Source organism: Ptychodera flava, chromosome 12 (assembly GCF_041260155.1).
Source record: "Ptychodera flava strain L36383 chromosome 12, AS_Pfla_20210202, whole genome shotgun sequence".
Classification (NCBI taxonomy): domain Eukaryota; kingdom Metazoa; phylum Hemichordata; class Enteropneusta; family Ptychoderidae; genus Ptychodera; species Ptychodera flava.
The window spans coordinates 37,208,213-37,233,751 of NC_091939.1; the positions used below are offsets into that span (position 1 = coordinate 37,208,213).

Here is a 25,539-nt window from a genome sequence, read left to right on the forward strand (position 1 = left end):
GGCCGACATGGCCGTCATAGTCCGACCATTGGTCCGACATAGCAAATCTACTACAGCAGCGCCCTCTCACTGACAAGCCTCTACTTCGGGCAACAACAGCCAAGCAGAGCCAAGATGGCGGCGCCCGTGCAACGTACAACCGTCCAAACGACGCTTCCAGGGGAAAACACGGTTCCGCCTGCCTCGAACTTTACTGGTAACAACCTCCTTCATGGCCGCGGCGTACCCTCTGAAAGCTGCCAAACGTCAAACGGATTTCTCCTGCCATTCACTGGGATATTCTTGCAGGCAAGGACGTCACTTTGAGATCTCGCCGGCTTACTTATACCCAGCTTATACCATGGATGTAAAAATGCTTATACTCTGCTGCGATTATAATGATGGCGAACGGCATATTATCATCCGCAACGAAACTCTGTCGCAAACCCCTCCAGGACAGCAGGGTAAATAGACCTCTCACTATTCCCATTTATTTAAGCTTTCTCTGTTTATAAAACGTCGTATGTGAGTCATTCCCTAATCGTCGAGCAGAAGTGCATGCATACATTACGGACATTGTCGGCATGTCGAAACGCATTCAGCGGTTCCCCTCTCTACGAACACTATCGCATTTTCAGCCAAGGCAGCTGCACTCTTGATAAATCATGGCATCAAAGTGAACTTGTCGGTTCGCGATACGCTCATATACACGTCATCACTCTCCGATCTCAAGGCCAACGTATGCAACATATGCAATAGCATAACCCACACTACCGAAGTCTGCCCTCATCATGAGAGTAAGAAACCTGACAGCTACTTCTTAGATTTCAATCACCTTCATCGATCGTCCATAGAAGCGGTGAAAACGCGTCATTACCAGGGTATAGAAATGTGCAACAGCGCTAATTCCCAGGCAGGCTGCCAAAGAAAAGACTGCAGTTTTCTCCTATGTGTGTCTAACGTGCCACTCATCCGAACACTCATCAGTACAAGGAAAATGACAACCGAAAGACCAAGCTAAATGAGCTTTACTGCATGATACCCCATCAACGCCCAGTTTAATCGATGCTATGGCTCCATCAACACCACTTAATATTGACACTCTCGTTGCCGGACTTTCAAATCACCCCGACAAGGATTTGTTGAATACCTGCTCACGTCATCGACCTCATTCACCGCTCATCAGTAGTAATCATCTTTGGCCCAACAGGATCCAGATTTCACGTCACAGCAATTGTTTCCAAACTACAAAGGCTCTCTGACCGGGTGTTCATTACACCACAATATGCCAACTAAAAAGCATCTAATCGTCGACTTACCATCCCCTCACGACAACGACGAGTATTCAGCATCGATTACCTCATCGGCCATTCAATGTGCTGGGCAAGGAGCCGAACTGTCAAACCATCCTAACAAGATTTGTTGTTACTGGACCAATTGCAACCACTAGATGCCACTCTACGAATTTTCCCTGTTGCCAAACTCCAGGTGTTGCTGTCTCAGTGGAGTATAAAGATGATCTACAGCAAGAGATCAAGAACAGTCATTTGTTCTCTGTCCCATATCTACTGTCGTTTCACACCTTGGTGACATGTTTTTGTTTTTTTGGGGTTTTGTCTATTATGGCGGACTTGTCATTGGAAACCGTCATTTTCTTCATGCTTACATGTCAACAGTCTACAGCGTTGCACATGAATTATCTCGAGTTCAAAACGTCTACTGGCTACCCATTCGTTGGTACCTTCGTTTGCTGCTCATATTACCTTTTTATTGCACTATGTTTCTTTCAGTCCGTTGTTTTGGCCACCTTGCAAACAGTGTTCTTCCGTGCATTTGTTTTTCACACGTGTACACCTTAGACGTGACCCGGTGTATTTGCACCCCCACAGGGCAGGTACATTTATTAATAAATCTGTTTTTGTTTTCCGTTTTTGTTTCATTTACAGATGCCATATCATGAAGCCCTACAACCCATTGCAGCTGAGCTTCAGTCTACACACGACAGGCACCATTGCTCCTTTCAGCGAGAACTACATACGCACCGTCCAGGAAGCCCTACAATTCACCGCAGCTCCTTTTATGTCTATACCATATACCTTAGCATGACACACTTTTGCCAAGCAGCTCCCTCTGCTGCACTGCCAGGGCACCCGGACAATTGATCTTACGCAACTTGAGTACGATCCTGGTTACAATTCTCTGCAGTGTACAGCACACGTACAGACACCTCATTATCCGCCCATCTTCGAAGACCTGCGATTCTATTTCGTCCTCCACTGCATACTTACTTTCACCTAAAGTACTCCACCATCAAAGTTTATCTGGCTGTCACCCGTCATCACTGCATAATGGCTGGTCTGCCAAATCCACTCACCTCAACTAACAACCAGCCCCCACTTCATCTCCAGTATACCTTACGGGGAATTCTACGGCTGCAGGACCATTGTCATGCCAACGGCTAACCATTACATTTGATCTTCTGCGCCGACCGTGCCTGCTGTTCCGCTCGACAATGTACGGACTATACATAGACCTCGTCCAAGAATCTGCTACGGGGAATTCAACGCCTGCAAGGTCCATCGTCACGCTCTAGGCCACCAACTTCATTTGATCTTCTGCGACATCTGTGCCTGCTGCTCCGCTCGACCACGTACTGACCATATTTAGACCTGCTAGAATCTGCATTCCCTTTAGCCTTCTTCGGTTCCTCGCTTCGTCTCCAGTACACCTTACGGGGAATTCAACGGCTGCAAGGACCATCGTCACGCCCCCGGCTACCCATAACATTTGATATCCTGCGACAACTGTGCTCGCTGCTCCGCTCGACTGTGTATGGACCATATCTAGACCTCCTGCTGGAATCTGCGTTTGTCTTAGCCTTCTTTTGCTTCTCCGCTGTAGCGAATTCACCTGCTCTGGACGCTCCTTTAACCCTGCATATAACCTGTGCGTTCGGGACCTCAACGTCCAAACCGACACTCAGGGCTATCCGGATGCTCTTTCCATGAACATTAAGGCATCCAAGACAGATCAAATGTGCCGTGGCTTTAAGCTTCGTCTATTCGCCACCAAGTCAACGATATGCCCAGTCACAACAATCCATCGTTTCCTCTTCCAGAAAGAGTACCGCTAAACCGCGAGACATTCACTGCGCTGCTTCGTTCCTTACTTTCGCGCCTTGGCTTCCAGCCCCACCTGTACGCAGGACATTCATTTCGCATTGGGGCAGCCACCACGGCCGCACACGCCCACCTTCCAGACCACCTTATCCGAACTCTCGGCAGGTGGTCCAGTGACTGTTACCGTACTTATATTCGGACACCAGAAAGCCTTCTGCGTCACGCATCTCAATCAATGACTATGCCATAGGGCCTTTTGTAGAGACACTAGCCACTCGGCAGCCACTTTCGTTTCGGTCTCACACGTACATCACATTTCGGACCTGTCGGGACCGCGCAGGGCCACCTGCAACCTCCATCCCATGGAGGGCCACCTGCCACCCACATCACCACTTCATGCTGGGGCCATACAGGGGCACCTGTCCCCCCAGATCATTGCTCCCCCCGAGCCGTGCTGCCAGCCCCTCGGGACCGGAGTCCATTGAGCTTCACCCACATTTCACCCCTCATGCTGGGGCCGCACAGGGGCACCTGTCCCCCCAGCTGCAGCTCCTCGGGCCGTGAGCCCATAACTCGCCCCCGATCCGTGCTGCAGCCCCTTGGGGCTCTTAGCCCATACTCTCATCTCGAACCAAGCGAGTCAACTTGGTCCCGAACGTCACCCCCCATTGCACAAGCACCAAACATCATTGCACCCTCATGCTGGGGCCGCACAGGGGCACCTGTCCCCCCAGATCACAACTCCCCCCGAGCCGCGCTGCAGCCCCTCGGGCCGTGAGCTCACAACTCCCCCCGAGCCGTGCTGTTGCCCCTTGGGCCGCGAGCCCCATACTTTCATCTCCAACCAAGCGAGTCAACTCGGTTCGAGCGTCACCAATCCATACCTCCTACAAACATACACTCATACATACACTTTCATGGGGGTCTCTCCGTCCAGTCTGTTTGACTGTCCTCCGCTTGGGCTGTCCATTGCATGTACCCCCACTCAAGAAGGTGGTCTCCACCGGCCTGGTGGAACCACTTTCACTTTCGGCTTTCCAAAGGTCTGCAAACACAACTTTGCAACCCAAACCTTTGCCCAGGAAGCAGACTGGCGGAGACCCCTCACCCAATCTTTGAGTTATTTTGTGCTTAGTTTTGAAATGGTTTTTTGCCTGGATTTACTTTTTTGCTTGACATTGTATTTTTGCGTAGTTAGGTTATCACTGCTTTGTATTTGTCCACTGTCACTTATTAAATTCTTTTAACACCATATCCTGTGTAGCGGTGTGTGCTTACAAAATAAGGAATTGTGTGTTAACACAAATCCAGTTTGTAAGTCCACGGAGCTAGGCTACCTGCAGAACAACATGTCCTGAAGTCACTTTGCATTGCTGACGTAGACATCTTATACTGGTTATCTATCTACTCATCTGCTGACGTAGACAACTTAGCATCTGCTATCTAGCTACCATCTTTCTTGCGCACGGCACTTGACCTAATCCTTGCTGCAAGCTTCTGGTCCAAGTTCATTCATTCTAGGCCATCAGGCTGTCTGCCAAGCTATCCCGCCACCAACCCCATCTCCTCCTTGGTTCCACTAGTCTGCTTCCCACCGTGGGCCGTCCATTGCATGTACCCCCACTCAAGAAGGTGGTCTCCACCGGCCCAGTGGAACCACTTTCACTTTCTGCTTTCCAAAGGTCTGCAAACACAACTTTGCAACCCAAACCTTTGCCCAGGAAGCAGACTGGCGGAGACCCCTCACCCAATCTTTGAGTTATTTTGTGCTTAGTTTTGAAATGGTTTTTTGCCTAGATTTACTTTCGTAGTTTTGCTTGACATTGTATTTTTGCGTAGTTAGGTTATCACTGCTTTGTATTTGTCCACTGTCACTTATTAAATTCTTTTAACACCATATCCTGTGTAGCGGTGTGTGCTTACAAATGGCTGTTAGGCCATGTAGTGTCTTTCTCTGTGTTCGCGCTGTCCATTCGCCACGTTCGCAAATGCGAATTGAAATCAGCAGTGGCGAAGAAAAATCGATCCTAATTCGCCACAGTGGCGAAAGTGATTTTTGTTGAAAAAATTCCGCAAAATAAGCAAAAACGTGGGGTTTTTAAGTCTTTTGTTGATCTGCGCTTCTCTTTCGGCGATTCGCGAAAAAACTATATCTACTTCCGTATTGATCTCTCCGACGTACGCAATTGCAATCGAGCCAAGTCTCGCGAGAGATTTGACGTCAATTTGTATAGTGTACAGCATGCACATAAATGACTATCGCGAGAATTGAAAATGCAGGCAGACGCAATCGAGCCCTAGTGTCGCGATAAATTTGACGTCATTTTGTCTAGTGTACAGCAAGCAAAGCGAACACTCGCGAGAATTGAAACTTTTGCTACAGCAGACATACACATTTTAATCGTGGTCACAACGTTCGGTGTTGAAATTTATTTGCATCGTGGTCTAGACGTTCCGTGTTGCGCATTTTAATCGAGGTCTTATTTTAATGGTGGTCGATTTGCATCGCAGTCCTCATGGTCCCGTATTGATGTTCATAAAAATCGCCTTCCCAGCGACGCATTCCGTATTGTTGTCGATTTGCATCGCGGTCTCGACGTTCCGTGTTGTTGTTCATTAGAGAGGTTATAATCTAATTACGTGTACGTCTGAAGGCACACAGTGGCGTACGCGTATCCATGCTCAGTTGTGATTTTTTTGGTTGATTTTGTCGTATTGTTTTTTCAGAAACATACGAAATTCGTCTAAGTTTTAAGAAACAATTGATTTCTCTACGCGAGGACTATCCAAGCTCGTTGTATCCTCGCATTAAATTTACCGATTTTCTGTAATACAGTTATTTATGTGGTTTACGGAAATCTTTGTGACAGCTTAGAAAGTTGAATTAGACAACATTTCATTTATGTCAGGAAATCATAGCACGTACGTCTTGTACAGGTGTACGTGTACTCTACGGAATTTTCTGATATCAAAGATGTTTGCTAATTTACAATGATACTCATACTTAGCGAGATTTCCTGTCTAAATTCCCGCAAATCACCAAGAAAATCTAGAAATTACTGCACGTAATTAAGACTACATGTAGAAGTGTCATTTGATGATGTTCCGAACGTCTGTGCCACATTTACGCGACGTCTTGTCAGACGTGACAAAGACGCTACGTGTACTGATGTAACGTAATTACGTGTAACCAAACTTCTATTTTAATCGCAGTCCGAACGTTCAATGTTGCTGTCATGCTGTTGATTTGCCTCGCGGTCCCAACCTTCCGTGTTGCAGTTCATTTTAATCGTGGTCTCAATGTTGCGTGCTGCTGTCGATTTGCATCGGGGTCCAAAATCAAGCAATTTCCAGTGTTAAAATGAAGACAATTGGATATAAGGTTGATGTGTTGATAGTTTATTCTTGTGCATGCAACGGACATTGGAGATTATAGCATTATAGAAAGCTTTGTTTTCGTAAAAATGTGTGGCTAATAAAATTTGTCTGTGGCTAATAAAATTTGAAACTATTCGCCACAGTGGCTAACAGCTTTCCAAACCCAGCGCTAACACAGTTTCTATGCATGGCGTTGTGTAATAGAAAGGTAAACACTGATTGTATCAATGAACTCAGTCTTGAAAACGTGTTATGGGTCAACACACTCTACGCTGATATCAATTGGAATCTGAAATCTCTTACTCCAAATAGTGAACAGAGAATTTTGGCCGTAACAGGACAAGTGCCAGAACATGTCTCGCGCCCTCTGTACGTACGCGTGTAGTGCACACACACACACTATCCAGAACTTGCAGAAGCACGTCCGAGATAGCGTTCCACACTTGCGCTATAAATCGGAAGAAAAATTGTTGACATTACACGAAAAAGTCATTACTCTGACAATTTGATGCCCCAGTCACGAATTTAAGATGTACAATAATAAGGTTATTACGAAAATACCGCAAAGGATGCACTCAGACATTGGCGCCGTGCATCGCCCTCCGCTTTGCGTCGGGCGTTACGCAGCACCAATGTCCTCGTGCATCCTTTGTGGTATTTTCGTTATAACCTCATACTATCCAATTATTATTAAATTCAAATATGTAAAAAATAATTGAAAAATTTAATTTTAATATTTACTGGTGTCATATTTCAAAATCATGGCTGCAAATATACAATTTTTATATTATTTGGAGAAAGTATTAAGTAAGGGAGTTATCCTGAAAATTTGAACTAAATATCTTGATTCTAACACTTGAAACTTGACATTAACTCTGAGAAAAGAATTGGTGCAAAAATAGCCTTTCCAGCCACCTTAACAGAATTGTACCAAGGAACATTTACTTACCTAAAACCTTTGCTAATCCATATATTATGTACTAATGATATTTTTAATTAAATGAAGACATGCTTGGATAAAATGCCTTGGAATATATTCTGTATACATTCAGACAAAGTATCAGGTCAAGTTTTGTCACAACGTTTCTCTTTTATTCTGTACATGAATAATGTTTCATTGGACAATACAGAGAAAAATCAACCTGTTTTGCCTGCGGGGTATGCAAATCAAATTTTTTTTTATGCCATTGATTATACTACTATCTTAGTTTGAAGCAAATTGCAAGATGAACAGATCGATACTAGACTAGTACCTAAAATCACATTTTGTCATTCACAAATTGAGGGTTACAGTTTCTTTATTTTATGAATACATGCGAATTTCACAGTCTTAAATGTTTGATGGCTGTTGAAAGAGTCAAAATTTTCAGCCACAGTGATGATTTGAACTTGCATACATGTATGTAGCTCTTAACATTACATAATTATATTATAAGCTTGATAAACTGTATATCTAACTTGAACTTTTTTTATTTCTTCCAGCTTATGCATAGGACAACTTCAAGATGACAAGTCAAGCAATAACTAAAGCCATAAGAGACAAACACAAGTCTTTCAAAAGATTTCATGGTTGTGACAATATGAAGTTAAGGACTTTATGGACACTTGAACATTTTTTAATGTAAAATATAATATTGGTTATGTTTATTGGCTTTAAAAATATGGTGGATTAAATTTTATTTCTACCAAATTTTTAGGCCTTGCATTCTTTTTTCCTGGGCAGCAGAATGGTGTAAAGTTGTAAGGTGATGGCTGGGAGATGGCTGATTTTCAGCAGCAGTGATAATCAGGTTGTTGGAGTAACTGTTAGTCAGAGTGCAGAAGGTAGGTTGAGTTTTGTAAGACAGAGCAGCAGTTAGCCTGCCAAGCAGAACAGCAGCTAGCCTGCCCTGCAGAGCAGCATCTAATCTGCCTGGCAGAGCGGCAGCTAATCTGCCCAGGAGAGCGACACTAATCTTTCCAGGAGAGATCCAGCGAACCCAATTTGCTTAGCAATGCCAGCCTGTCCAGAAAAGATGGTCTGGGAGAGCTCTTGGACCATTGCGGGACCCTTTCTGGAGAGCTCAAGAAAATCTTGTCAGGAAGGCTAAAATTTTCATAAAGGACAGCAAACCCTGCAAGCTTTACAAGTCTAGATCTGTGGGGCAAGGCGTTCAGAGTATGTGTTACTATGTCAGATATCACCACATAGTTACAGATGTCATTTACTATTTACAGATTCAAGTAATGTAGGCCATGGATGTCAAGGGATCAACAATTACATCTGTGAAAATGGTGGCACTTGTTCTCCTATTGGTCACAGCGAGTTTATGTGTACCTGTACCGAAGGATGGGATGGCCAATTATGTAATATTGGTAAGTCTTAAATTGGTACAGAATGACATGATGCTATAAATAAATAAATTCCAGAGAGACTTCATATTATGTTGCAATATCAGTCCCATACTTTTTAATCATTTTGATAACAATTTCTCAGATTGCTTTGATGATACCGGTAAACCAGTTAAATAAGGACAGTCTCTGATCAACTTCCATTGTATGCTGATGATCTGATATTAATTTCAGAATCAGAAGCCGGAGAACAACATTGCTTTGACAACTTGATTCATACTGGTAGTGACTTGAATTTGAAAATACATACTTGGGTATAAACTTCAAATGTAATGGGAATTTTGACATAGCAAAAGAGACTGTGTACAAGAATGCACTGAAAGGTGTCAGCTTTTATATCAGAAAAATGACTACTTTATCAGCTAATATAAATATCTCTGCATGGATTCATATTTTTGACCACATTATTAGACCAATGCTAACTTATAGATGTATAGATGTGAATCTGGGAACTGAAAAATACACAGATAGGACTCCTATTGAAATATTGAATCTCAAGTTGTGTAAGATGCTCCTGCAAGTTATCAATCAGCAACAAATCTGGCAGTGCAAGGTGAGATGGGCAAGCACTCACTTTTAACTTTTATTAAGAAGATGATGGTTAAATATTGGTCTAGAACATGCACTAAAAAAGAAAATAATTTGATCCATAAGGTAATGGTATATTATATATATGGCCTGGGCAATGGTAATGCAAGAAGTTACAACAGTGTTCGCAGTGACTTTTTTCTCCTCGCGTACGGCATACACATTAGTCTGCTAAAATTGCGTAATGGCTGGATTTGAGTGCGTAATTTCACTTTCGCACTCGATTGATGAAAAAACTGACAGCAAAATACAATGTGCCGTTGAATAAACCTACACTACATTTTCGGATTGTACGATGTAACATTATTTTAATGAAAACAGTTTAACGAACAACTTGAACAATGTTGAAACGTAACAACGAAGGGTATACATGCAACCGTCACAACACATCGGGCAACCCAAAAGTTGGATTTATGGCAGCTTATCCAGACGGTTTCTGGACGTTTCGGCACCAAGTCATTTCGGCCCAAGACGTTTCGGCCTTCCAATTTCAGGCCCCAAGTCCGAGTCGTTTTGGCACCGCAACCCAAGACGTTTCGACACCGCTGAAGGCTGTACCTGTGGGAACTAGTGCTGGAGCGTAATGTTACAAATCAAAGTACTGAAAAGTATAGTGTCAACTAACATTCACGTATATGCTTTAAGGTAGCTACATACCTTTTAGACACTTTCAGATTTTTATTTCTTTCTCAATTGAACACGTCCCAAACCCCAATAAAGTATACATTTTCTAAAAGCCCTGATATAGAGCTATCCGACCAAGTACAGTACACGGTCATTATTTGCATAAGAGTCACGTGACAAGCGTTTTGCTGAACCTTCCAAAAACCAGTTTTTCCCGCCTTATGCGAACACGCTGCAAGATTTCCGGTTGGAATTTCTTCATTGACAAGCCTTGACAATATCCTTCAAAACGGTGTCTGGGATTTTCTTTATATGCCTTTGTTTTTTTTTAATGCGCTCTTAAAGGTACGGATAGTTTTCAATCGCATTCGAACCCACAACATACGGCATCAGTCGCCTAGCTGAGAGGCCTGAGACAGAACCAGTCGGCTAAATCTCCACTCCCAAAAAAGAGTGGTTCAATAGCCGGCTAAGTTGTTACATTTTTCTGACTGAGACCTTTCAACACGTTGTAGAGTTCGTGAAGCACTCACGCACGCATGCTCACTATCATACATCGCACATACACACTTTATCGAAGCGAAGAAAGGTGCTTTTCAAGGAATATTAATTATCGGGCCATATAATTTGAATGGAGCCTCCGGGAAAAAATCGCAGACACGGTTTTGAAGGATATTGTCAAGGCTTGTCAATGAAGAAATTCCAACCGGAAATCTTGCAGCGTGTTTGCATAAGGTGGGAAAAACCGGTTTTTGGAAGGTTCAGCAAAACGCTTGTCACGTGACTCTTATGCAAATAATGACTGTGTACTGTGCTTGGTCGGATAGCTGTATATCAGGGCTTTCAGAAAATGTATACTTTATTGGGTTTTGGACGTGTTCAATTGAGAAAAAAATAAAAATCTGTAAGTGTCTAAAAAGGTATATAGCTACCTTAATCTTTGTGAGAACATGGGAAGAGATCGTAAGAAAAAACTTCATATCATTTTCAAATCTGTGACACAAGTTTATTGATATCAATAGCCGCCGACACGGCAAAAGTTTGAAAACGGGGAGGAAACAGCACGGCAAAATTCACACAAAATGCACATGAAGTACTGGTCAGAACGCAAAGGTCACGTTTACGAATATGACGGATCAGTCAATTACTAAATAGTTTGAAAAAAAATCGAAACACAGATGCCGAAACGTCTTGGGTTGCGGTGCCGAAGTGACTTGGGGCCGGAAATTGAGAGGCCGAAACGACTTGGGCCGAAACGACTTTGTGCCTGAACGACCAGTTACCATCCAGACACTTCTGCAGTGTTCAAAATTTATCGGGATTCCGACGAGCTCTACGAATGAATCATTTTTTTCACGGACTCGTAGAGCAAAGTTGAAAGAAATTAAAACAGATTTGTCTGCTTCAACGCCATGTTGCGTGTGTGCTTGATCAAAATTTGGGAACAGTGAGACGCGATGATCGTGCACGATTGGCATTTATATAATTTGTCGCAACATTTCTGTCAATCACTCACTTTCAGAAACTATCGCTCGCCTGAAAATTAGCAACGTAATTCATAGGCACAGCTGACATGATAACCTGCCTAACGTGATTACGTGTGGACTACGATGCCGATTTTTCAGATAACGCCCAGAGAATCCGAAACTTTCCACACAAAATGAGTAATTGACAGAAATGTGTTGCAACAAATTTCGTCTGGTTGTCGCCTAAGCTCAGTTCTGGGGAGTGCTTTCGGTGTTATCCTTGCGTATAGAAAACGCATAACGATTAAAAAAATGCGTAGAGAGTCAATTTCAATGCGTAAATGCGCACGATTTTTGCGTAAACGCGAACTCTGTTACAAGATCAAAGAGTGTAGATAATTGTTGGCAAAATGATAAACAGTGTGAAAAAATTAACAGACAAGTAATGACTACATTTTACGATGGAAACTGCAGATAAATGTTGAATAGATATCATCTGGTGAGAGTAATGAACTATGCACATACAGAAAAGTTAAAACAGCTTTTAAGATGGGAAAGTATTAAAGCTGTATTAAAAATAAAAACAACTGAAAATGCATAACTATACTGGAGGATAAGTGACCACAACCTGATGATTGAAAAAGGCAGGCACACAAGACTAAGTTGAAGACAGAATCTGTACTAGATGTAAACTCAGTTGAGGATGAGTTTCATTGTATTATGTATTGTCCAAAACATATGCAATCAAAAGTTGTTTAAGTTCCATATGGCTTGAGTGAAGATACCAAATTTTGCTACATTATGAGCAATACCGATAGCATGTGACATATCTCATCACAGTAATACAAGAAACAGATATTTTTTAAATTATCCAAATTTCATCAATACGTATTGTATGTATATATATATATATATATATATATATATATATATATATATATATATATATATATATATATATATATATATATATATATATATATATATATATATATATATATATATATATATATATATATATATATATATCACATGAACTGGCTCGAATTCCCACCTGTGTGACGTAGAACAGGACGGATAAGAAATCCGAATTACCCCTGGTGTACGTCATCAACCAGAACTTTTTTCTTGCATGGTACCGTTCATACATGCGGGTCGCGACGTGACATATAGCAGTTTGTCGTGATCGATGCCGTGCTTTCATGACATTTTTACAAAAAGGTGACCCGATAAATCCATACATGGAAACATAGAAGGCATGTCCAGCAAAATTTCGAGTCGCTTAAACTATAGCTGTTCCTGAGAATCGAATGGGGATACAGCCGATCGTTTTATTTTAATGGCTCAGCTTAGTAACGTCGCAGCGCCAGTCGAGTCGCGTCGTAAGGCTCAATGTGGACGTCGTACCTGGGATCCCGGTTGGCGATAAACCTGAAATTTACACCTCAACGGAAGTTCAACTGAATAAATGAGTGCAGTATAATCTTCGGGAAAGCAACATAGGAGGCACAAGTATTAAGTCATTCGACTAACAACGATAAATCTACTTCATCATAAAAAAAATTCCGTAAATTCTCGCTCAGAATCAAACCTGTAGCAGCGTAAGGCTGTAGCGACGACATCAGCTGTTGAGCTGTATATGCAGTGCAGCGCTGTTGAATCCGATGTACTTCTAAAGTTGACTCAGACAACACTCAAAATAGAGTTTCTGTCAAGTAAATTAGGATGTATCTATGGGTGAGATACATATGTCACTGCAAACATTAAAGTCCTTAAGACGAAAATGTTGACGACCGAGATTGGGATTAACGAGTCGACACCGGCAGAGACTGGTGACAGCAGCATTGTGGGCATAAACATGCAATGAAGTACACTCTGTGTGTCATCGAACTGAATCTTTCGCGCTCGCCACGGTTGTAAACTTGTGTGATATTTTGAAAAGCCACGGAATCTCTGAGAATGAGAATTACTGTTTCCATTGCGTCGTGCATTTACTTCATAAATCTAATATTCTAAACATAAACTCTGAATATCATGGCTTTCCGTCGCTAACACGATGAAAGTTATGTCCACCGATGGCTGACTTGCCTTGGCATCGGTACAGCGCGAGACAATGATCGACACGTTCACGTGATCGAATCCGTACGTTTGGTTGGTGGAGATACCATTTGGTGTATCAAATTTCAGCTTGCTGGGATTTATGAATGAAAGTATCTCCTTGGTGACGGACCACTTTACTCTTTAAATGAAAGTAATCCGCGTAAGTAAAACACAAATCGCGACGAAATTCATGCAGTTTTTTACGACAATTTTGATCCATCTACGTCAAAAGAAAAATAAGAAGACTGTCCATGTGATAAATATATAATCCCATGGCATTTTTCTCTGTTTGACGTCATCGTATACTCGTGTTTTTCACGGAGCCGCACAACTTCTCTCCTTCGGCTCGAAGTTGTACGGCTCCGCAAAAAACACTCGTATATATATATGTATATATGTATATTTATATATAAAAATATACAGATATCCTTGCGGGACATTACAGTGCTCAATGCTAAAGCAGAGCAATATAAATAATAACACAAAATTACTTCAAGTACAAAGTAATAATATCTGTTACTTAAGTGTCATGCATCCTGCAATCATCAGACAGAAGGATTCGTAGCTCTACACTCTTATTTACATGTTTTGGACGTACCATTCTACAAATAGAATGGTACTTAAAAATTACCGACTTCTGTCTGATGATTGCAGGATGCATGAAACTTAAGTAACAAATATCATCACTCTGTACTTGAAGTAATTTTGTGTTATATATATATATATATATATATATATATATATATATATATATATATATATATATATATATATATATATATATATATATATATATATATATATATATATATATATATATATTAACACAAATGACTTCAAGTACAAAGTAGTAATATCTGTTACTTAATCTTCAGACAGAAGGATTCGTTACTGTATATACACTCTCATTTACATGTTTGGGACGTACCATTCTACAAATAGAATGGTTCATAACAAATTACTGACGATTGAATATTTTGCAAAAGAGTGATTTTGAGCAAAGTATGCTGTATTATGTGCAATGTCCCCCTTAAAGTGTAGTTGGTCTTTTGGAAAATGTGAATTCCTTGATAAGTTTATAAAGCACCGTAATTTTCTTATGGTTGGTAACTTTCATTGAGGCAAGGAGTGTTGCTGTTACATTTTAAAGAAGACAGTTTGACTAACAACCTTTATATCATGGATTTGGTGTAACTGCAGGTCATATATACTGCAGTGATGTAACTTTTAGTTTGCAGTGTTATACAATCTGTATTTTAAAATGATGAAACTATTGATGTTTATATGTGATTCTTTATTTTAGTGAGTAATCCATGTGTTGATGATCCTTGTTTAAACAATTCTACCTGTGTTCGTATTGCTGGTATTCATGGAGGTGATTTCCAGTGTTTTTGTCAACCAGGCTGGACAGGAGAAGTTTGTCAAACAGGTAAAGTCTTGTAATTTCATAAGTTAACCTTATTTGACCAAAAATGAACAAAATTTATGCAGAAATGTAAGTTAAATTTAACACCTGTAAGATTAACTTTCAATCACACTATAGCCACAAATTAGGTATTTCAAGGTATCAAAAACGGAGGAGTGAGGGACATAGTGCGGGACACGCAAACTGTAATTTATGGCACTCTGAGGGACGTCCCGCACTGTGTAAAATATTGGACTCTGAGGGAACGTCCCGCAGAGAGTTAAAAACTTGACTCTGAGGGACGGGGGCGCCCCCAACGATGTGCATTGGTATAGCACAAAATCACGATCAGGCCCATGGAGATAGGGCTTACTAAACATTGCGCTGCAGGTCGCTGAAACTGCATGTACTACGTGAAAATTTATCGAAAGGCGTGTAGGTGAAGAGAGTTGCGTGTTCCCCGTGTTGGGGCTGTATGCTATGGGCAGTCTTGAATAATTGGAACGACGAGGATGAAATTTACGCGAGACATGTTTGCCATGTTGAGACTGCTTCAAAGCATGGACTGTGAAATTCTGTGAGGTCGACAAATTAGGTAACAAAAAACCCTCAAACGCACGTGGGTGTCACGTCAAAAGTGGCCGCGATTACAGACGGAGCGATCTGTGACACTGCACCGGCCGCACGACGGACGACGCGTAAGTTGACATCGCGTGCCAGCCCTTGGAAATATATTGTAACTCCCTGACATGCATATTTGATAGTCTAATGGCGTTTGATGCATTGAAAGTTTGTAAAAATAATAAAAAATGACATCACCGATCATAAGAAACGTGGTGTTGAAGAAAATTGTTTTTAAGAGAAGACTATGACGACCATATTTCTGTAAGTATTGTCTAACTTTAAAACCAACATCTGAAGATTTACTTCAACCAACACTTTTGGAAATGTTCTACTCTTATTATAAGATTTGTCGAATTTCTGGAAAGTAGGTGTACATTTCCGATGTCTGTGTATCGTCTATACCGAAGTCATATCCGAAAGAGTATAATCAGTTCGCGACAGCGTAAACCTCTCTCTCTCTCTTCTCTCTCTCTCTCTCTCTCTCTCTCTCTGGCATTTTTCAATGTTTTATATTGTCGACATTTATATATCAGTCTGAAGTCACTGCTCAATGCAAAAGTTGATGTCAATTTCCCGTATCGGGCATGGTCTCTGTCGTCACTCTAATCGGTAGTTTTTTCCTGTTATATTCGATCTCAGACTCAAAACACAATGTGAACAACGCTGATAATATATTGCATCTTTCGTATCGAAAACCGGTAAAGTTCGTAACTGGTGACATGTCACGGCCTGGAGAAAGTTCATCACCATCGATCGAATGTCCGTGACGCTTTTGCTTTTAAATAGACATATTGAAATGCACAGGGAACTTCGCGGTATGGTAATTATATGAATTTTACCGTGAAGAAAGTCTTTGACTTCAAACTGGCCGTACAACCAACAATAAACATGGAGGAGCAATATGATACCGACTTCAGAGACTTTGATTTTTTTTTCATTGCGACCGCTGGTGAGAGCGAGTCGTCGAATTTTTTTCCCACTGGCTATTTGGCTTTGAATTTTCAATTGCCATCATGTGCTAAGTTAAAGCTAAAGAAAAGACGGGCGTTCTCTGTAAATCAATAAGCCTTTTGAATATGAAAAAATCGGACATCTGAACCTCAACACACAGCTTGAAAGTTGTTCTCCGAATCAGGACAGGGACATCGGTGAGGCCGGATTTCACGTAGTAGCTATGGAAACCGACGGCTCGTTCGTTGTAAGAAAGCATGCGATGTACGTCTCATGCTCCCTTGGACCGTGGACTTTCGCCGCATAGCCTCTACAACACCGTCTATTACCTAACCATGCTAATAATCACACGATAGTTCAGTGACATATGTCCTTATTAATCTACTGATCATCGACCGTCGAACACTTCAAAAACAATGGTCGCGGTCACGGATTCAAAGACGTTCAAAAGAAGACACTATCAATAAAGTGGTGCGCAGAATTATTTTTACTGGTTTTGAGAACTTCTAAAGTAACTTGTAATCTCACATCAAACCGATATTGTATACCTATCACCGTCTAAGTTTATGTCTTTCTCTGTAGAGTTCTTTTTATCCAAAACACATATCCAGAAGAGTCCCACAGAGCAGTCAAATGAAAGGATAATTGCTTCAAACGAATGAAATTGCACGAAAGAATGAAAATCAACAGCACATCCTGGACGTGATTTAAAATAATAGCGCTTGTGAATATGACTATTCTATTAACAGGGACGGAAAGCACAGAACTGTAAAAGTACTGGAAAAACATGCCGTTTTTCTCGCAATTTTTGCAACTGTAACGACCCTTTATTCTTTACTAATACCTTTCCATAATTGAACAATGTTTAGGGCTTACACACACAGTGTATAATGATGTGCAGAACTTTAAAAAAGTACTCTGCTGGGAACGAGCAGGTGTTTACACTATAATGGGCGCAGAAAAACAATGGTCACGTCCCATAGGTTCAAGGACGTTCACGGGGAGACACGATGACAAAGAGTGTCGTAAAATTGCTTTATAGACTAGTTTTAAGAACATACAATATCTGGTCATCGGTGTACCGCTACCTGTGAATCGAAACGACAAGTGTAGGCCTATAGATTCGAAAATTTATGGGAGAGACACCAAGACTGAGACCGACGTAGCACAACAAACTATTCCGAATTGTGCGTCCGTGTTCAATACAGACATCTCTGTAGGTGATTCTGGTTTCTCAATCGAATCAAAAGTCCGACATTGACAAAATTGACATAAAATATGTCCGAAAAGTTATGTTTTATTAAACTGACTGATTCATCTGCTTTGATATCCCCTAAGCTACATGTAAACAGTCCGGAAAGACTGACATCGATGTGTCCTGGACCCCCATGCATACAGTATGGTCGTACGTGTTCAAATATTTCTTCACAGTTCTGCAAAATATCTCGTCAACCGGGCGCATGGGCCACGTCTTTGTACGTTGGTCAAAACTAATGACACTATAGGTCAGGATATAACATCGGTCAAAGTAAGATTGAAATATGGAATACGAAAATGCTTTCATCGATTGACAAAAATGAGAAGGAATGAGTCAGTAAATATCAAACCATAAAGGGGAGATCTAGACTGCCCTCCCCCATGATTAATCAACTGGGAACAAAATGTATATTTCGATCGACAGACTTACACAACCAGAAACAGCATTTTATTCAGATTCAAAATAAGTCACTGCCTTTCCTATAATAACACCCCGTTTGCGTTTCGATCTACTCTACTCTGTTCCCGGCGTTATACGGCCTACTACATGTGAGAGGCCGTATAACGCCGGGAACACACAGACCTGTACGCAAGGCTAGGACTGTTGTTGCCATGTCATAATCTGTTCACACGAGAAATTACGTCTCCATACAGATTTTACGTAAAAGCATTTCAATAAACTTCGAGGCACGATCTGCTTGTGATATTATACCATTTCTCGCCATGACAGTGGTGGCAATCCAAGCGCCACATCAGACAGGGCATCATGATGAATGGGCTACATAGAAAGTTATATTTTCTTCTAATGATTTTGCTAAAAACGAAATAAACGTTGGAAGCGATTTCCTGGCGTAGCTTCATCTTTCTTTTCACGCTCTGTTGGCGGGATTCAAAATGTCGACGACGCTGTTGGCGATCCATCGCAAACGAAAAAGCCAAACTGAAAAGTAACGCGTCAGCGCGTACCGGACCAATGCACATCGTCGTGGGCGCCCCCGTCCCTCAGAGTCCAGTTTTTAACTCTCTGGGGGACGTTCCCTCAGAGTCCCATATTTTACACAGTGCGGGACGTCCCTCAGAGTGCCATAATTTACAGTTTGCGTGTCCCGCACTTTGTCCCTCACTCCTCAGTTTTTGATACCTCGAAATACCTCCACAAATGGGTGATTATCTGTCATTGTCTACCTGATTGGTGGTTGTCTGACAACTTCCAACTTCTGAAAAATCACTCATCCAGTTTCTTCTGATAATTAAAAATTGATGAACAGATTTAGACCTCAATGAGTGCTCTCATATAGAGTCACAAAAAAAACAGACATCAGAACTGTAGGGTTGGTGTCACTCATGATGGGAGGAAAAATATTGGATTGAAAAACCAGCACACCTTACTAGCCATCACACTAAAACCGGAGGACAGGACAACAGCTAGGCAACTTATTACAAAACTGCACCTCAAGAGGGCGCTATACACATACATTAGTACCATCTACTACAACGAGTTTTTAGCTCCGCGGAGCTTATCAAATAGGTTGATTTTCTGTCATCGTCCATTGTCGTCCGTTGTCCGTTGTCTGTCAACAATTGCCTTCTCCTCTGAAACCGCATGTCCAATTGCTTTGAAATTTTATATGCAGTTCACTTGGGCTGACCTCACTTAAGTTTGTTCAAATCGTGGTGAAATTTGCATATTTGTATTTTTGGGGCATTTTTTTGCTGTTTTTGGTAAAAAAATCTACTTCTCTGAAAGCGCTTGTCCAATTACTTTGAAATTTCATATGCAGGTTATTTAGGGTGACTTCAGTCAGATTTTTTAAAATCCTGGTGACATTTGCATATTTGTATTTTTAAGGCAATTTTTGTTGTTTTTGGCAAAAAAATCTTTTAAAATCTTCTTCTTCAAAACTACCAGTCAGATAGTTTTGATATTTGGTACATAGGTCCCTAGGGATAATCCATTTCAGACTTGCTCAAATTGTGCAGAAATATGCAAATTTGCATTTTTAAGGCAATTTTTGCCATTTTTTGTAAAAAAATGTATTTCTCAAAAAGTTCTCATCTGATAGTTTTGAAATTTGGTATACAGGTTTGTATTGATGAACTAAGTAATATGGATTGCATTTCTGATGAAAGCTGTAATTTTGTATTTTGGGGGCAATTTTTGCCATTTTTGGTCAAAAAATGTGTATTTCCAAAACTACTCATCTGATATCTTTGCAATTTGGTATACAGGTTTCTATAGATGAACAAAATAATATTTATTGAAATTATGATGAAATCTGCAATTTTGTATTTTTGGGGCAATTTTTGCCATTTTTGGTCAAAAAATGTGTATTTCTAAAACTACTCATCTGATAGCTTTGAAATTTGGTATACAGGTTCCTATAGATGAACTAAATTTGATCTTTTGAAATTATGATGAAATCTGTGATTTTTATTTTGGGGGCAATTGTTGCCATTTTTGGTCAGAAAATTTTATTCTCAAAAAACTACTCATCAGATAGCTTTGGTCGACATGTTCTTAGGGATGATCCGATGTGATATATTCAAAGTATGATGAAAATCTTGAATTGTGTATTTTTGCAGCTATTTTAGCCACTTGTTTCTGGCCACTGCATTGAGTTATCAAAGGTTTCCACCTTCTTCATCAACATGTGTCAAAAATAGTTATTCTCTACATAAACACAGCAGAGCTATATCAGCCGCTAGGTCGCTTGTTATTTTAAAAACTAATTAAATTGAAAACATTCTGCAAAGTTTGCTTGTACTGCACTGAAAATTAATTGGATTCGTGCCAACGCAATTTTATTTCAACAATCGCGCGCATTCCACTCATATTGTGCGCACCGCATCCCTCAAAATTTACCATAGAATTAGTTTATACGGACGATCAATGGAGGGAGGTTTATAATAATAGGGTTATACACAAAATACGGCCCTATATGGACGAGGGCTCAGTGAGTGACGTATTGGACTCGCCTTCGGCTCGTCCAATACGTCACTCCAATACGTCACTCACTGAGCCCTCGTCCATACAGGGCCGTATTTTGTGAATAACCCTATATTATAGCTTTGTCAATACCAGTGAATTTTGTGATGTCACACCCCAGATCATTACTGATAATGTATCCCATTATCCAACATTGTGGCCCCACAGTGAGCATAACAATGCAATTTTTTTTGGGGAAAACAAAAAATGACTGCACATTTAAAAGGAGGGAAAGTATGGGATAAACCATGTAATACACAAAACAGTAAATCATAATAATGGCGCACAATGACATTAATAATGTCTTTCTGTATGATTTATCAATTATTTTTAGTCCTCCCGCATGCACTCATTGTCTGCTCTGTCTGGCTTACGCTCAACTTGCAGTCCCCGTTGACCGTCCGATATGCTGCATGCAGTGCACTGTGCCACTAGTACTACGTTGTTTACAGCAAAGCTTGCTTCGTTGCTGTATAGGTGAAACAGAACTCGGTATGCTTGCAAACTCCTAGACGATACTGGGTTTGACACATGGCATATTATGTATGTCAGTGGCAATGTAAACGATGCAAGCATGAAAGGCTACTCGAACTAGCCATAGATGGGTCAACAACGGCAGCTTTCATCAACCTTGACCGGATGTGTCTACAGAAATTACTACGCAGCCATTCAAAGTCTTGGTCCAAGGTCAGCTTCTGCCAACAATCATGACGACCATGGACTCTCCCTTGATCTAACATCTCGCCCATCTAGTTCTTATGCACTGACTGTAATATTAGAGACAACTTTCATTCATCGTTTTTTCTCCTTCTCTCCGGTTTCACCTTGCCTTGTTCTCAACATTGCGACAGAGACCCTCCAGTATGTTTGTCAACTGTACCTATCAAGCTCCCGTTTTAACGTCGAGTTTTCCCTTTCGCTGAAATAAAATGGCTCTTCTCAAGAAGCTATTAAAAATTAAATTTATAGACACAATTATTAATGAAATTTAAACATTTGAATAACATTGTTGAAGTCTTGATATCGTTTGCAATTGAATGCTGTACTACTAGCGACATAATAATGATCGTATTGATCAGCTGATACCATACCAGAGCAGTAACTTTGTGCAAAGGCATTTAGCAGGATCATGTCAATTAATAGCTAATTTGCATATTTTATTAATTTTTGTAATTAGAGTGATATGTGAAGAAAAAAGATATTTAGCAGGATCATGTCATTTAATTGCTAATTTGCATATTTAATGAATTTTTATAATTCCGATTATTTATCAAGAAATACTGACTGAAATTTGATGAAACTTGGTACAGATATTCATATACCAAAGCTGTACCTGTATGCAAAATCATTTTGCAGGATCATGTCATTAAGTTGCTAATTTGCATATTTTATGAATTTCTGTAATCAAGGAAATACATCTTTAAATACTGCAGCATATTTGATGAAACTTGGTACAGATGTTGATCTAAAAGTGTTTCAATAGCAAAGAAAGGTATTTAGCAATATCTTGTCAATTAATTGCTTATTTGCATATTTTATGAACTTTTCCAATTAGTGTACTTTGTCCAGAAATATTGCACCAAATTTGATGAAAGTCGGCACAGATATTGATCTTAAAGTATTGTAGTAGCATTCAAAGACATTAATGATATCATGTCAATTAATTGCATGTTTGCATATTTAATGAATTTTCATAATTAGGTTGATAAGTCAAGAAATACTTCATCAGATTTGTTGAAACTTTTGAGCTCATGTTGCTTTAACTGTGTATAAGGACGTTAATCAGTATCATGTTAATAATTTCTAATTTGTATATTTAATGAAGTTTCCTAATTAGTGTGATATGTCTAGAAATCCTGCATAAAATTTTATGAAACATGGGTACAGATGTTAATCTTCCAGTTGTGTAAAAGTGAATAGTGAGATTGGCTGAACAGGGAAACAATGTTTGTAATTAGAGATCTATATTCTGAATTACTGCACTAAATCTGTGATGACACTTGCTGCAGATGTTGATTATACAAAGATTTACCAGTTAAGAAAGGCATTTTAATCTTATCAGTATCAATAGCTAATTATAGGAAGTCTCTTCTTTACTGAACATGAGGACATTTTTGGTTCACATCCTGCGTTTTGACTTTTTTATGTCAAGAGCTATTACTCAGACATAAACCTGGACCTGTTTCTTGCATATTAGTTGAAATTTGACATTAAAAAAGCCAAGGCACAACATGCCTAATTCTGTCCAACTTGGCAAAAAGATATAACCCTATTCCATTAATACTATATACTGATGTCAACTTATTTACAATCCAATCCAATGTGGGCATCAGTCAGTGACAGGGCTTTTTTACCCACATTCCTTTTTGCATGCACATCATATCAACTCCAATTTTTAGTCACTTCTAGTGACAAATTCCAAATTACAAGGGGGACTATGTCATTGTCAGTGACTTAATATTTCCAAAGTGAACCGTTAGAGTGCTACTCATTCTTTGTATTGAACGTGTGTGTTCAGTGCGCAGTGCAGTGTGGAGTGTGTGTAAAGGTATACAGTATACAGTATACAGATTCAGAACTATAAAATAATAGCAATAATGTACCCCCTCCTGTCCCATAATGGACTCACGTAAACTTTGCAGTCCATAATGTACGAAGCGAAGCAAAGTACATTATGTTGCGCAAAGGTTGCTTTCATCCATTATCGGCCCGGACGGGGTACATTATCGCTCAAATAACATCTTATTATTAGAAATATCATCGATACCATCAAAATGATATTATATGAATTTCTTGATTTATGTTCTGGTCCCAGTGTATACAGCCATGAAATCACAGCAGAGTTCTATTTATTGGATAAGCGTAGGTTGTAAATGATTGAAATCATTGTATGTTAATTGCTATATAGTGGTATACAGCAAATCAATTATTAGAACAGCTGATTTTAACTGGGAGGTGAACCCAGGAATGTGATAACCAGGGATTGAGTCTAGCTGCTTCTAAATCTTTTCACTTCAGTTTCCATGTGTATGGGTCAGTCACCATTTGGGTCCAGACACCCTATTGAATACAATGTGCATAACAGGGTTTATAAGAAAACAGGTTACTGTATCCGTTGTAATTGTTGGTATTTAAGATAATGGAGACTGAATGGTTCAGTTTCGTAAAAGAAAATGGCTTGATAATGGGTCTGTACTTACTTATCTTACCTTCATATAGTTGTGGTAGGGATGTTCATCTCTGATATCATTTCAGGTAACAGGAATGAAACATGTGAACTGAATCCATGCCAGAATGGAGGTCGTTGTAGAAATATGGGGACTTTCTATCATTGTGAATGTGCCCCTGGATGGACTGGACAACACTGTAACATTAGTAAGTCATTGTATGGAAATACTCTGAGTTGATGTGTCAGATTATGTTCAAAAATGTTTGGCAGCTTGCATTGTTCATAGATGTGCAACAGTTTAGAGAGAAGAGCTTTATGTGGAGCAACTGGCAAACGTATAGAATTGATACTGACATTTAAATGATTAACACCCCACAGTGAGGGCAAAATCATGATTTGTGGCCTACCCAAGGGATGGTGATCCTGATATTTCAGTCAGGGCATGCCACAAATTGTGATATTTTCTGATCTTCATGTGTTATTCATTTTATTACACCATACATTTGAAATTATCACATCCTGTATTTGCACTACGTTAATCGGACGACAATTTGAAATGACGGGCACATTTTTGAATAACACATTTTTATATACCGGTATCTTGTGCAAGAGTTCCCTGGCGTGGTGCTTATATACTACAATGCATGAGCTTGCTTTGAACTTGTGTTCAAACGGCTGTGTAGCAGGCAAGAGTCTATGGGCAGTAGCAAATCAAACCATATGTGACATCACATTTATTTGAGTGTCACATGGTGGACTTTTAGCCAATCAAATGATTGGCACTATAGGTGAAATGTGATAAACAGTAATGTTTAAGTACAGACGCTTCTGCCATAATTTATGTACTACACAATTTACCATTTCCATCATTTAAAACTGTACTTTCCTCACCAAAAATCATCTTTCATTTTATTTAATTTAGAGGGTGATATTTATGAAGACTTTGTGAGATATCCTTTTCACTACGTGGGATCCCTAAGTAATGGACCAATCTTTGAAAAGACATCAGAACAAGAATGTCTGCACATTTGTCGAAATTATACAGAGTTTTTCTGCCTAAGTGTCAACTATGCAATCTTTGACCATGTTTGTCACTTACATGAACATGAGAATTCCAGATCTGGAGATTTAATGGCTGATGTTAATTTTCATCATTTCCACAGAATAAGTACAGGTATTTAAGAATAACATGGTACTCTTTTTGTAACATTTGATCATTTGATTGCATGATATTGATAGACTAAGTGTAGATTTTCATTACTGCTGATGATGCTTATCATTGATAGTTGTTATTGAATTCATTATTATAATACTTTTTATTTATTGCGATAAAATCGGGAATGGTTTTCAGTTTTGCCAAGGTTCATCGGCTTTCAAAAATGGCAGTGCAGGAAATATTTTCTGTGAAAATGTTGCCATAATTTTCATGAACATAATTTTGATAAGAGCTGCTTTTGCATTCCCTGTACCTTGTTCTGCCTTTGTGTTCAATTTTTCAGCTT

General features: G+C 40.0%; 1 protein-coding gene and 1 long non-coding RNA gene across 2 annotated transcripts in view; both read left to right on the forward strand.

The window, feature by feature from the left end:
* Nucleotides 1-25,539, forward strand: part of LOC139145779 (uncharacterized) — a 300,693-nt gene that overhangs the window by 34,383 nt on the left and 240,771 nt on the right. The window contains exons 6-9 of the mRNA XM_070717084.1: nt 8,694-8,831; nt 14,949-15,074; nt 24,124-24,243; nt 24,960-25,211. Coding sequence (XP_070573185.1) covers nt 8,694-8,831; nt 14,949-15,074; nt 24,124-24,243; nt 24,960-25,211 — 636 coding nt within the window. The remainder of the gene's footprint in view (nt 1-8,693; nt 8,832-14,948; nt 15,075-24,123; nt 24,244-24,959; nt 25,212-25,539) is intronic.
* LOC139145770 (uncharacterized) lies at nt 1,314-4,350 on the forward strand. Its single transcript, XR_011555021.1, has 2 exons — nt 1,314-1,565; nt 1,926-4,350. It is a non-coding gene; the product is annotated as an uncharacterized lncRNA (long non-coding RNA).